This window comes from Cokeromyces recurvatus (genome assembly GCF_025118155.1).
Source record: "Cokeromyces recurvatus strain NRRL 2243 chromosome Unknown BX663scaffold_27, whole genome shotgun sequence".
Lineage (NCBI taxonomy): Eukaryota > Fungi > Mucoromycota > Mucoromycetes > Mucorales > Mucoraceae > Cokeromyces > Cokeromyces recurvatus.
Window position 1 is genome coordinate 58,844 of NW_026251413.1, and position 14,431 is coordinate 73,274.

Consider the following 14,431-nt stretch of genomic DNA (forward strand, 5'->3'; position numbering starts at 1 on the left):
TTTTTTTTTTTTTTCGAAATAAAATAAAATAAAAATAAAAGTAGGATATGTGATACATAATAGTTTATAGTCTACTTTTATTAATGATTAATATATTGAAAATAAAGTGGTATGCAGAGATGTTCTTTATAATCTTGTAAAAAAAAAAAAGGTGAAAGACAATATATCATACATATACAGAACTTGTAACATACAAACTCTTTATTTATTTATTTAGTCATTATAGCTATTCCAACAATAAGAACACTTGCAAAAGTCATCATGAATGGCTTGATATGACTTGCCCCACTAAAAGATTGCTCAGTAACTTGGTCATTCTGACCCAGCATCTCAATATGATTATTATTATTGGAGGTAGTGGTAGAATGGGTTTGTTCATTATTTTCGATATTAATAGTAGTAAGAGGGGTACTTGCTACAGCATGATTAAAGGGAGTAGTAGCAGCCTTTAATTCTGTAGTACTAGGAGTATTAGTGCTCTTGGCAGTAGTAGTAGTAGTAGTAGTAGTAGTCAATCTTGATGATGAATCAGATGTTACAGGTTTATTAGGAGTAGTAGATTTATTATTTCCATAAGGACCACTATAATCACCTGGAATAATATGAGCGCATCCTTTCTCAGATATACCACGATTACAAGTTCTATCATCATTCTGTTTAAACATACACACACACACACATACACATATTTAGCAAAATCGTATATTATGATCGAATCAATAACAAGAAAAAAAAAACTTACACAACAACGCATACAATATGTTCTTCCAGAAGGTTCAATCAAATTAACGTAATATTTCCAACCAGCACAAGATGAACCTTTAGGTGCTTTAATATCCATCTGTCCTCCTTCATCTGTCATATTTAATCTCGCCTTTGAAGGATCGATCTGACCTGTAACTTGTACATATTGATCTGTAGCAAGATAATGTGCTGACTGAATGAATCCTGATTTTAATGACCCCGCATTCTTTGCTAACGGTGCATCTCCAATACAGAAAGATTGTGCATTCCATTCAGTATCGGCAATATTCCTGTTGACTGAATCGTTCGGAGGTAAAAAGACACAAAAGTTTTCAGCATCAACAACTTGTGCAATTTGTCCATATGCATTTACATAGGATGAAAAAGCAACGAGGATAGATGCAGTAAATATACTAGCTGTATAAATGGCTACCATTATAATATATTCTATATATGTATATATTTATATAAATATTTATAAAGGATTGTTTGTTTTTTTTTATCGAAAAAAGACTGATATTCTTTATAGTTAAAGAAAAAAGATAAGATATTAAATTTATATAAAATTTAGTTGAATTATTATGCAATAATGTACAACTACTGGAGATATAATTCTACAATTGAAGAATAATTTATTATAAAAAAAAATAGTAGAAGAAAAAGAAAAGATAGAGTATACATTTAATGTATATAATGGAACAGGGATTTCCTTAACAGGAGTTGAATTTAATATGATAGGAGGACCAAACCAAATCTGGGAATGTTCACGATTTTTTTTTTTTTTTATTCATAGCGTTGTATGACAGAGAAAGAAAGAGAGAAGGAAAAAAAAAAGGTGTTTAGTAATACATTTAAAGAAATAAAATCCACTTTAAACAGCAAAAAGGATAATCTTAACGAGTCGATCCTTGTTCTTGTTAAACGGTGGCTACTACCATTTTTAGAGTTTTGAAAGACAACTTACTTAAATTACATACTAACATAATTATTATAGTTTAAGAATTACATAAATATATATACCTACTAAAAAAAAACACAATGTGTAATAAGCAACTATAGTACTACTTAATTATGTAAATAATAGACTTTAACTTTTACAAATTAATTTCTATTCAAATGATTTTTTTTTTTTAATTGTTCATATGTAAGATAAGGTTTATTTTTTTTTTCTTAAGGTAAGCTATATATTTTTGAGATTTGATCATGGATAAGAACATTGTCTGTAATAGCAAATTTGTATCAATTAGAAAATAAAATAAAATAAAATAAAAAGAACGGAATATGCTATAAACTTAGTTGAAATTAGGACTTTAGAAAGTTATTAATACAAGCCAGTACATTGTATTTATAAGCTCTGATAACTGAACTGTGTGCGTATACTATGATTGATACAGTCGAAGAAACTAGGTTGGGTCAATAAAAAAAATTTTTTTTGATGTATTAAATTCGTTGACGTCTAGTAGCAAGAGTTCTCCAGGCATTTGCTTTGTTTTTAATTGTTGATATATTTTGTTAAATACGCCATGACGGAGACCTTTGAACTTGATATGATCCTTGTTTTTTTTTAGTCCCTCACCAAAGATCACCAAAGGCATCTTACTGCTGTTTCCCTTTTCAAAACAAACTTTGTTGTTTCTGCTGTAAGTTACAGATATAATAGTTAGAGTTTACTGAAATAATAATAATAATAAAAAAAAGTGTATACCTTTTTGATTTTGGGATGGTGGTGAGTGCTCTTTCTTCTTGAGCAGTACGAGGCTTGTGAGTTTTCCTTTGTCTTCTTTCCCCTGCTTTTATTATACTTCTTTCCAGCATTTATTAAGATGTTGACACTCTCTTGGATGGCTTTTTGAGAACTAAGGTAGTTCAATCATTTAATTTTAGAAGTTTCAAAGCCGTAGAAATTAAGCAAAGTATTCATGTGCTGCAGCATGTAAGTTATGTACAAAACAAATTGTTCTACAGACACAGTTTTAGGCGAAGGAATGTTTGTTTCAATCTTTTCAATACCTAGTCTCTGTTTACGCTTCTGTTGCTCTTTCATTCGTCTTACACTTCCACCCATATTGTAATATTCGATTGAGGACAAGCGACGTATGTCAGTGCCACCGTGATAAGAGACAAAAGGATCCCGTCTTCCTGGGTCTACAGTACATGGACGGAAATGCTTATCCACTTCTTCGCTTGTAAAATCGTTCAACTCTAGACAGATAGTGTCTTCTGGTAATAACGGAAGCACTTTTCTAGCAAATAGAACTCTGTACGTGTAGCCATCAGTATACAATCCATTGAGAAACATCTTTCCTTTTCGTTCAGGCAGTGCTTGAAGCTTTTCACAACTATATTTTTTTTTCGTCAGTAATTTGATTTATAGATATATGTAATAGTAATGTATATCTTTGGATGCCCAGCTTCTTAAAGTCAAACATTTGATAGAAGTATCTTTGTTTATGATCGAAAGGAGATGATTCATTAGCTTGCTTTTTTTGTTTAGCATCTGGTAAAATTCCAGTTAGGTTCTGAGCATCCATCTTTATGAATCGCCAGTGCAATCCAAAATTCGGGAATAGACTAAAACGTCTTGGAAGTAGGGACTTGATCAAATCGCTTTTGTCATTTTGAGGAGTATGGGCCTTGTATATATCATCGTATTTTTTTTTTAAGGATATGCCCTTAATGCGGATAGAATTTTGAAGGGTTCATTGTTTAAGCTTTCTTTAGACACTGGAAGCTTGGACAGGCAATTGTTCACTTCTGAAATCAAAGGATTTAAGAAACTTGGAAGATTATTGGCCACATCCGGATCAAAAAAGGGCAAGAATATCATTAGGTATAGAGGATGACTAGGAATGTGTAAGCACTTGATCATATGCCAAGTTCTTGATACAGCCAATCTTCGCATTCTAGTTTATACAATTTTAGTATAAAAAATTTGAGAAACTGAACATGTATATTAAAGAGTTTGTTTTTATCTCTCGTTGCTTACCGGATACTTTGCCCTTAATGTATAGATAAAGTAGTTACATATAATGTTTTCAAAGTTTTCAACATAGTAGTTATTGTATGTTGTTGCGATAGTTTCACATGCAGTTGGCAGAAATTGTCCATAATTCTTTAATCTATTTTCTGGAACAAACAAGCTACCATTTAAAGTGGCGGATAGTTCAACAAAAGAACTTGTAAGTTGAACCATATCTAGATTCTGTTCTGCAGATATTTCCCTTTTCGTGTCTTTGTAATCCTGTAGAATTGGCCCTACATCATCTGAGCTGCCCCTAATCACTCTTGAAATAGTGTACCCAAAAATTTTGATAAAAAAAAAGTCATTTGTCAACTTGCTTGGGTGTTGCAGAATAAAAAAAGTTTATAAATAGTTGTGCTTTGAACATGACTTTACGGATAAAGCTTGATACAGCCTTGACCTTTTCCAAAGAACTGGCTTTGTTTGGGAGTATTCTTGCAGAAAGTTGCAAATGGAACAGAGAGAGTATATCTTTGATAAGTTGATTCCAAGTTTAATTTGTAAAAGTTCTGCTAGCTTTAGATTATAGTTTTTTTGCAGTGGGGACTTCTTGTAGAGTTATGCCCCTCCCCTTGGCAAGAACTACATTTGTTTTTACTTTTAGAGGATGACGCTGCTGAAGTATTAGTTTGGCGGCTTCTCTTTGCACTCCTTTTTGCTATTATTACAACAGGAGAGTCTTTCCTCTTGGTAGCTTTATGTACATTAGCTTGTGAGACCTTGTAAATGCATAAAGTGTGTGTGTGTGTGTTTTTTTACTTACATGTTCTCTTAGGGTTTTGAGTGGTTGAGTTGTCCTTCTTACTTTCAGAATTGACCTTTTCTAGCTTTGCACGTTTCTCGAGGAAAATTAAATGCTCCACTTCAGGGTAAATAGGTTTGCGTGACATTGATGAATTGAAAAAGAAGTAGAAAGAGTTCAAGACAACATTTGTCTGCTAACTAGAAAATATACTCAGTGTAAAAAGTGTCATATTGTAATGAAAGCTATGATATGAAGTCTTGTTATTATAGTTGAAGGGGAATATATCTTTTGATTATTTAAATTCATTTTTATAACTGAGCAGAATTACTTCAGCTATCATTTAAACAATAAAGGCCTTGTTGGTTAAGTAAAAAGTTATACACAAATGAATTTTGTTTTCGACTCTTAGATCATGAATTACTAGAATGATACGAGCGCTATAGAGGATGGCTGTTTTTTAGGGTTACAACCCTTAAATCAAAGCAAAAAAAAAAAAAAAAATCTTTAAATTTGTCCAGTATAGTCCCATATTATCTTATGTGTCCCATTTTTACACTGATTTCTCATTTTCATACTGATGTCCCATATTCCCTTCTGTGTACTATTTTCGTACCAATGTCCCATCCCAATTTTGCAACCCTGTCCCAATTTATTTTGGAGATGACCAAAAATTTTTTTTTATTGACCCAACCTAGTTTCTTCGACTGTAATGGATATCTTATTCTGTGACTCAAATCTAAGTTTATTTCAGAGATGTCGCTGTTTCAAATTATTTTTATTCAACAAAGAGTCATTCATGTAGATTCTGTCATTAAATCTATCTTTCATAAATAAGCAGATTTCTTCCTTTCTCTCTCTCTCTCTCTCTTTTCTTTCCCCTACTTCCCTGCCATTACATACATACATATATACTTACAAAAGATGGCTTTATTAAATAGGTATATATACATATATAACTATGAATAAAGGAGTAAGTGATTGATATATGTATATATATTTGTCTGTTCTTTAATAGCGATTGTCCAGAACTTAAGCTTATCGCTCGTGGTAAAGTTCGTGACTTGTACGAAGTAGATGAGAAGTCTCTTCTTTTTGTAGCTACTGATCGTATCAGTGCTTTTGATGTTATTATGAAAAATGTAAGTTTACAAAAAAAAGTCCTTTAAGAAATAAATCTACATTTGCAATTGCAGATTTTCAAAATTTGTAAATGAAATGAAATGAAAAAAAAAAAAAAAAAAAAAAAGAGAGAGAGAATGTATATATATATCTTAATACAATCTCATTCCGTAGGTTGTTCCTGGAAAAGGAAAAATTTTAACTGAAATATCATTATTTTGGTTTAATCTCTTAAAAGATGTATTGCCTAACCATTTAATAACTTCTAACTTTGATGAAATGCCAGAGAAAGTTCAAAAGTATCGTGATCAACTTGAAGGTCGCTCTATACTAGTGAAAAAACTGCGTGTTTTACCTATTGAAGCTATTGTACGTGGTTATATCACCGGCTCTGGTTGGGCTGAATATAAAAAGAAGGGTACCATCTGTGATATTCCTCTTCCTGAGGGTCTTGTTGAAAGTCAAAAATTACCAAAAGTACTTTTTACACCTAGTACAAAAGCTGAAAATGGACTCCATGGTAAAGTAAAATAAACAAAAAGAAAAAAAAAAGGATAAAAGAGAGACAGACAGATAAAGTTTATTTACGTATAAAATTAGATGAAAATATTCATCCTTCAAAGATGGTAGATATTTTAGGAGATGAGGAACTTGCAAATAAAATTACCAAATCGGCTATTGAACTTTATACAAAAGCAAGCGAATATGCAGCAAAAAAAGGCATCATTATTGCTGACACTAAATTTGAGTTTGGCTTGGATGAAAACAATAATTTAATCTTAGTGGATGAAGTTTTAACTCCTGGTAAAAAAAAAAAAAAAAAAAAAAAAAAAAAAAAAAAAAAAAAAAAGAGAGAGATAAATATGGACTTACTTGTTTACATTTTTTTAATAGATTCATCTCGATTTTGGCCTGCGAATAATTATGAAGCGGGTCGTACACAAGATAATTTCGATAAGCAATTTTTACGCAATTATCTTGAATCAATTCATTTTGATAAGCGTACTAGTATTGAAGTTCCATCTGATGTTATTGAGAAAACTTTAGCAAGATATAAGGAAGCTTTCTTACTCTTGACAGGAAAGGAAATTAAATTGTAAATTGTATAAAAAAAAAGTAAATATGTCTCTCTTCTTCTATATATAAAATAATTTATATACAGCATAAAACAGAAAAAATATGGTACATCATATTGCTTGATATTCATAGTTTATAATATATTAAATTATCTACAATTTGGCTTTTTTTTTTTATTTTCAAAATATACTTTATTGTATGGTTTATTCTATTTGTATATTATTTTGTTTCTGTATCTTACTACTTATTTATTTTTTTGTTTGTTTCTGCGAGTAGTCAAGTTAGCATCCCTTTCAACAAAAGAGACTTGAAAAAAAAAGAAATGAAGCTTTAGATGAAATAAATGGCTACTATGGAACAACTCTAGATAAAATTTAAAAAGAAAAAGCCGAGAACTACCTTTCCAGTCAACATTATTGCTGGTAGAGTTGAAAAAAGCTACTGAAACGGTTATATCTCAGAATTGCCAAAACTGGATATATCACTATCAAAGGCATTTTTTTTTCAAAGTGTCTTAACATGGAAAATTCATGAATAAAAGAATAATATAGCTTTCATAACTCTATGACGATCATACAAAGTTTAGATTGCTAAAACAACAAAATGTTACAGATTGGTCAATCACTAGGGTTTTTTTTTATTTTCAATCGCAAGACGCTATATTGTGTACGACACATGTGCCTGACAATCCTATTCCCTTTTCACTTATAGCCTCCCTACAAAAAATCCTTTTCCCCCTTTGGTTTATCCGTTGGGTCATCCATGAAATAGACTATCTGGTTCATTTCTCTATTTCTCCTCTCTCCAATAATGGCTCTCTTTCCTGATTGAGTGGTTATCTCGGCTTACCTCTTCATGAAACGACTTTTATTTTATTATTATTTTTTTTTTTTTTACATATACATATTTCCTCCTAACTTTAACCTTTATTTTTTTGTCTTGAAAGGATTCTTAGTTCCTGTTAACTTTTTTTTCTAAAAAAAAAATGAATAGGAAAAACTAGCTTTTATAGCTACATACTCATGGATCGCAAATATATGTGTGTATAATCTTAATAAAATATAATTTTATATCGTATAAAAATCTTAACTGTGACGCAAAGTTTTTATAAGACAAGCGACGTAATGCTTTTTTTTTTTTCTGGAGACGAGTGTGACAAAAAACCATCTGGGGGGAGGATGCGACAAGCTTCTTGCAACTTGACTGTAAAATAAAATAAAATAGTAATAATAATAAGGTACAAATTTTCATTTTTAATGAGAAAATGTGCCTTTTTTTTTATAAGTTGTCACTTTTATTATTTATGCTAATCTCCTTTTTATACACGGATAAATATAGGTCACTCACCTTTATTATTTTTTGACCAAGTAAAATGAAAACAATCAATTGTTGGAAAAAAAAAAAAAAAAGATAAATTTAACTAATTAATTTATTTTTATTTTTTCTTTCTTTCTTTCTTTATTTCCTCTCTCGCTTAATTTTATAATTTTAAAGGATGGAAGACTATCGAAGTAAATTAAGATCAGCAAAAAATCAGGCAAAGGAGTCAAGCAAACCAAATAAGACAGTTACAAAGAAAAAGGAAAGAACAACAAAATCAGAAAGAACCAAAGAAGAAGATGGTCTTGAAGATAAATGTAAAGAAAAGGGAAAACCTAAAACACAATTCATACAGACCAATTTAGAATCCTACTTTCCTCCTTCACCTTATGGTAAATCACGACAGGAAACTTATGGAGATCGATTTATACCTTCCAGAGATCGAGATATAGTAAGAGATTTCCAAATCATGGAGCCTTCGTTTTTAACCGGGCAATCAAGTTCTATTCATGCCTCTTCTTCGAACAAGACAGTAAAGCCAACAAGTCGAATCGATGCTTTCTTTCGTGCAGAGCTATTTGATGATTTATCTGCTGTAGATGAATATATCTCTCCAGATTCACCTTCTCGTACGCCTAGGAGAGTTTTCCACTATACGACTAATAAACCAAATACAATGAATCATGATTTTAATTCACTTTTATATGCAACTATACCCACACCACCCTCATTATCATCATCTACATCCTCATCAAGTCGTGCTGTTGTGCAGCCTACAGTGAATAGGAAAAAGAAACAAACTCGGTCTTCCTCATCCTCATCCTCATCATCTAATCAGTCCCATTTATCATCTTTACCATCGACCTTTATTCATTCTGCTGGGAACCACCAAAGACAAACTAGTTTTTTCATAGATTCTCCTAATAGTTCCTTATTTCAAACCACACCTATTAGTGAAGCGGGTCGACGTATCCTTTCAGTACCTGATCGACTGAATCGATCTATCAATTCAACACCTATCAAGATTCTGGATGCACCCGACCTCAAAGATGATTTTTATTTAAATCTAGTGGATTGGGGGACAAATGAGATGTTAGCAGTAGGCTTAGGCACGAGTGTCTATCTATGGAACGCGAATACAAGCCGAGTCACGAAACTATGTGATCTAGTAAGTGATTATGTAGCCTCCGTCAAATGGTCTCCAGCAGGTTCATTATTATGTGTAGGAAGTGAGAATGGTAAAGTGATACTTTATGATACAGAGACGTTAAGGAAGGTTAGAGTATGGAGAGCGCATCATGCCAGAGTAGGTACGCTGGCATGGAAGTCGAATGTGTTAAGCTCAGGAGGTCGAGACCATCTGATTTTTCATCATGATGTACGCTCTTCTTCATCTTATTTTCGAAAATTAACCCAACACTCTCATGAAATATGTGGATTAAAGTGGAATCCAGAGGGGACGATGCTTGCGTCAGGCGGTAATGATAACGATGTACTCATCTGGGATTCACATCATGATAGCCTTCTGCATCGATTCTCTCATCATAAGGCAGCAGTCAAGGCCATCTGTTGGAGTCCTCATAAACGAGGTGTACTGGCGAGTGGAGGAGGTTCGATGGATAAGACAATCAAATTTTGGAATGCTATCTCTGGTACACTTACTTCATCTTACGATACAGGTTCACAGGTATGTAACCTTATCTGGTCCAAGAGATCAGATGAAATCGTCTCCTCTCATGGTTATTCGAATACAGAGGCTAAATTATCCAATCAAGTCATTGTTTGGAAAGCAGATAAAATGCAAAAATTAGCCACCTTGACAGGTCATACCTCTCGTGTCTTATATATGACCATGAGTCATGATGGAAGTACGATTGTAACAGGCGCTGGTGATCAAACTTTACGATTTTGGGATCTATTTTCTTCAGTTGAAAGCATAAGACCTAATGCGCCAAAAGACAGACAAGCTTGTCTAAGATAATGTATGTATATATGTATATGTATGTGTATATGTACGTACACTCCATGATACATATTTTGTGTATATATATATAGTAATATACTTCTTTTCTATTTTTTTTTAATAATGCATCATCTTTCACGAAAATATAATAAAGTATGCCATACTTGATAAATTCTATACTTATAAATAATAATATGAAGGAAAAAAAAAAAGCAACTTCTTAAACAAGTTTCATGGTAGGAAATGGGAATTATCTATTTTTATTGAATGATAAAAAAAAAAGAAAAAGAAAGGCTATGATTAAGAATTACTCTATCAAATATTGATTACTAAATTTACTTATATCTCATATATACATGTATATGTATATTACTTTTTTTTTATATATATATAGTAGTTGCTGTAAAACTGGTTACAGTATATCTCTAATAAATATGAATGTATATTCATATATTTTATTATGGACAACAATCATGAGCTTCTTTGAATTTTCTCACAAGTATCTCATCACCAATTCGTGTTAGTCCAGTACTTGATAAATTAGTCAGCTATGCAACATTTATAAACGAGAAAAAAACCGTTTGATCTTTTAGTTTACTTTGACAAAATTGATGTGTATATATTTGCAAGTTATTCATTTTTTACACTTTCAGTAGATATCAGTATATTATCCTTTTACTGCCTTCCCCCCCCCTTTTTTTTTTTTTTTTTTTTTTTTTTTTTTTTTTTTTTTTTTTTTTTTTTTTTTACACAGTCTTAATTTAATTAACAGTCCATACGTTAATAACTATAATTCTCATTCATCATGTTTTGTTTGTTAATTACAACAATATGCAAGTATAATTGATAACTCAATACTGGCCCATTTATTTTACACAGAATTAATAAGCAAGTGCCTTTGACAGGTGATTTAACATGGGGCAGTATTGCATTCCTGGTAAAAAAAAAGGTTGTCAACACTTTTATTCGTTGAAATCGAGTTTAATAATGGGGACTAAGCAAACAAGAAGCAATAAAGTATGAATGGAGATGGCTAAAGTCAAAGAAGAAATGATAGATTCAAGTTGCCCCATATCAATTTTATAACAAGGTTATTAAGGTAAGATTGTTTACCACCATTATAAAAATAAAAAATATGTATCGTTCTCTATACGTTCTATTGAAGACAATCATTGATTTATAGAATAACATTTCATATGACTGCCTCAATTGTTGTTTATATGGACAACAGAAGCTTACAAAGAAGTAGCTGTTATTCTATAATTCAACACTTTAACATACATATGAGTCTACGAATACTGTTAACTTTCTCTATTTCTATCTATCTTAAATGTTTATGCTTCTTAAACAACTACTTTCATCAGTTGAATAATAAGCATTCTTAGAGACCTCACTAGGTAGTTGCTCAACAAGTGTTATATTAGATTGAACAGATATAACCGTGAGTCCCTCATATAGCACCATTATTCATATTGTTTGTGGATTTCTGCATTGGCTATAATCGTCCCCTTATGAAAAGAAAAAAAAACCATTTACTTTCTCTTTACCTTACCTTTACTGTCGTCCAGGAAGGGAGTGAGTTTTTATACTTTTATTCTATACTCTGAATTAGTTTTAGACAAAGTTAGTGGTTAAAACAGTTTAAAATACATTTTTATATAAATATATTTATATTTATCGGGAAAAAAGCAGACAAAGTAACCGTTTTAAATTATGTTTCAAAAAAAAAAAAAAAAAACTCCAATAACAAACAACAAATAAAATGACGATCATAATTAGTATTATTATTATTTTTGCTTAAATCTGCACAACAGTTGTACTTTGCAGTATGAGAGAAACGACATGCATTAATACTTGGCAGCTTCTCGAATATCAGCTCATATAAATTCATTTACTGCATTTAATATTATTTGATAATTGAGATCAAAATAATAACTTTTTTTTGTTATACAAACTAAAATTATAAAGTAGTAAGTGGTAGTTTTTTTTTTTTTTTGATCACTAAAGAACAAAATCTGTCAATAATTGATTTATTTCTAAATTAGGAGTCATGATGATCCCTTTGATAATAAAGCAACACAAAGAGATGAAATAGTTCTTTTTTTTTTTACCAGTCGTTGTCGTAAGAATACAAAGAAGTATAACAATAATAACGGAGACTAAAGATGTTTATTATTTCACGCGTATTAAAATAACATTTTGTTTCATGTGTATTTTCATGCATTCATCATTTCAATAATAAGAATGTTCCTAAAAAAATTGTCTTTTTTTTTCTCGGACTTGAATTGTTGGAAGCATTTTGTTACTATTTGATCCGGGTTCCCCGAGTTTAATAGCTGTAATAATAATAATAATAACAATAATAATCATAGTCTTTTTTTTTTGTTTAAATTCGATATATTTTATTTAGTTAGAAAAAGTTTTTTTTTTTTTTTTTAAGAAATAGTTGCGTAGTCTTCTATTTTATTCGTAACAAAAAAATTCTTTGATTAAATTAGGGACGTGGGTACTAGCAACTTCTTCTCACTATTTTGTGACCACTCTCCTTCCTCTCTTCCCCCCCCAAAAAAAAATATACACACACAAATATATTTTTATACAAATATGTATTTATTTTTTTTTTTGATTCAGAATTAAAAACACGTGACCCAGGATGTATTATTATTTTTATTATAAAAAGAAAAGACATTTATTATTATTATTTTTTATTATTATTTTGTCTTTTCTCTTTTATTTATCAGCTGGTTCTGTTCATTCTATTTAAAAGAGAATTTAGTTTGTTATCATGTCAATTGAACAGTTTAATAATAATGAATCCGACAAGTCATTAAAAGGTAGTGTGTATACATATTTTGTTTAGATTAAGGGAAAAAAAAACCAACAGGAATTACTTAGATAAAAATGACTTCAAAGTTGAAATCGATAACGCCTACCTTCAACAACAAAATGAACATTTAAATAAAGAGTTATCTTTTGCTAGATATACAATTAATGCATTAAAAGGAATAGTAAATCAAAGGGATACTGCTTTAAATGAAGCCAGGCAGGAACTGGAAAATGCGTTAAAACATATTCAATTCTTAACTTATACATTAAGACAACAAAGATATAGTAATGGCAGTCTATCTGGTATAGGCTTAGTCAATGATACTGACTTATCAGATGATCAAGAATTATCTGAAGAAGATGAGCTTGATGAACAACAACAACAAAGACGTCCTATGGATATTATGTCTAAACTACCTATTCGTCAGCCCCCCATGGTTAATCCAATCTTTACATCTGAATATCCCCTCGTTAATGACAATAATTCTATCTTAGATTATTAATAATAACTTATTTAATAAAGAGTTGATCTCTTTCTTTTTTTTAGCATATAAAAAAAGAAAGCTAAAAAAAAAAATTCTTGTGTATGTATAAAAAAAAAAAAAAAGTCTGGATTCTTGCAAGTACAAAGCTTCTGTCCTTTTCTCTCTCCGCCTGTTCCCTTTTCCCCCCTTTTTTTTTTCTTGATTTTTTAGAATGTTACCTTTTTGTCGTACATTTTTCTATTAACATAAATAACAATACTTATTTCTTTTTATTATAATACAGAATATCATACATGTATGTATACATACAAACGTATATTCATACATACATACATACATACACACATGCATACACACACATACATATGTACTACTATGATGACATCAGTGATAAAATTAAACCTATTCTGCATCTTTCTATGATAATAATACAAATTGACTTTTATAGCATGATAAAGTCATAGGGTTTGTAAGCTTTAAACTTCTAAAATAAGATTTACAGCAGTCAAACAATAAAGTAGTTGACTATTCTTTCCTCCTTATTTATCATAGTAAAGTTCTACTACAATACACTATACTATGAATACAAGATGTTGAATTTAACAAGACTAATAATGACTGTTCAACAAAGAGAAAGACTAGGCGTATTTTTTTTTAATTTTATTATTACATCACCTAGTCTTTATAACTAAAGTTGTTTGAATATGCGTATATAAATAGATTGTGGTCATCATCTATAAAGTGGCTATTACAATAGATAAAAAGTTAAAACAAATGCTACTACATCATTGTATATTATTGCACAATATTATCTTCATTAGCATCCATTCTTATATATGACTACACTCCAAAATATGATAAGCATGTATTAGTACTAGTGAACCTGATAATATACTTGTTCAAGGAACTAACACAAAATAATTAATCTTGCTTTTATGTTGCTGTTTGCATAATAAAGCAATATACGATTCATGTTAGGTGTATATATATAGCAAGATTTAACTTGTTTATATACATGAATGTTTGTAATCAGTAGCTATTTTGTTCATGCTTTCATATCAGAGGCCGTATTTTTCTTAACTATAGTAATCAACGTAACTAGATTTAATAAATTCAAATGTATTAGTCTC

The 14,431-nt window shown here is 30.5% G+C and overlaps 5 protein-coding genes across 5 annotated transcripts; 3 read left to right on the forward strand and 2 right to left on the reverse strand.

Moving 5' to 3' along the window:
* Window positions 1-209: 209 nt before the first annotated feature.
* On the reverse strand, window positions 210-2,339 carry BX663DRAFT_488814 (uncharacterized protein; the record flags this gene model as incomplete). Its single annotated transcript, XM_051524844.1, has 4 exons — window positions 210-653; window positions 743-1,191; window positions 1,709-1,720; window positions 2,321-2,339. 4 exons carry the CDS (start codon window positions 2,337-2,339, stop codon window positions 210-212), a joined length of 924 nt encoding a protein of 307 aa, XP_051379799.1.
* A 275-nt stretch (window positions 2,340-2,614) lies between these two features.
* On the reverse strand, window positions 2,615-4,732 carry BX663DRAFT_563531 (uncharacterized protein; the record flags this gene model as incomplete). The annotated part of the gene is made up of 5 exons (XM_051532013.1): window positions 4,530-4,732; window positions 4,365-4,424; window positions 3,731-4,026; window positions 3,172-3,377; window positions 2,615-3,083 (listed from the first exon to the last, which is right to left on the reverse strand). Exons 1-5 carry the CDS (start codon window positions 4,654-4,656, stop codon window positions 2,615-2,617), a joined length of 1,158 nt encoding a protein of 385 aa, XP_051379800.1. The 5' UTR covers window positions 4,657-4,732.
* Window positions 4,733-5,357: 625 nt separating this feature from the next.
* Window positions 5,358-7,030, forward strand: BX663DRAFT_519607 (phosphoribosylaminoimidazole-succinocarboxamide synthase). Its single transcript, XM_051529015.1, has 6 exons — window positions 5,358-5,449; window positions 5,527-5,650; window positions 5,805-6,150; window positions 6,231-6,434; window positions 6,525-6,903; window positions 6,984-7,030. Exons 1-5 carry the CDS (start codon window positions 5,433-5,435, stop codon window positions 6,728-6,730), a joined length of 897 nt encoding a protein of 298 aa, XP_051379801.1. The 5' UTR covers window positions 5,358-5,432; the 3' UTR covers window positions 6,731-6,903; window positions 6,984-7,030.
* Window positions 7,031-8,175: 1,145 nt separating this feature from the next.
* Window positions 8,176-10,177, forward strand: BX663DRAFT_519610 (WD40-repeat-containing domain protein). Its single transcript, XM_051529016.1, has one exon. The coding sequence runs from the start codon at window positions 8,203-8,205 to the stop codon at window positions 10,006-10,008; it is 1,806 nt and encodes a 601-aa protein (XP_051379802.1). The 5' UTR covers window positions 8,176-8,202; the 3' UTR covers window positions 10,009-10,177.
* Window positions 10,178-12,704: 2,527 nt separating this feature from the next.
* BX663DRAFT_519613 (uncharacterized protein) lies at window positions 12,705-13,423 on the forward strand. The gene is made up of 2 exons (XM_051529017.1): window positions 12,705-12,824; window positions 12,886-13,423. The coding sequence occupies exons 1-2, from the start codon at window positions 12,776-12,778 to the stop codon at window positions 13,317-13,319; spliced, it is 483 nt and encodes a 160-aa protein (XP_051379803.1). The 5' UTR covers window positions 12,705-12,775; the 3' UTR covers window positions 13,320-13,423.
* Window positions 13,424-14,431: the final 1,008 nt, after the last annotated feature.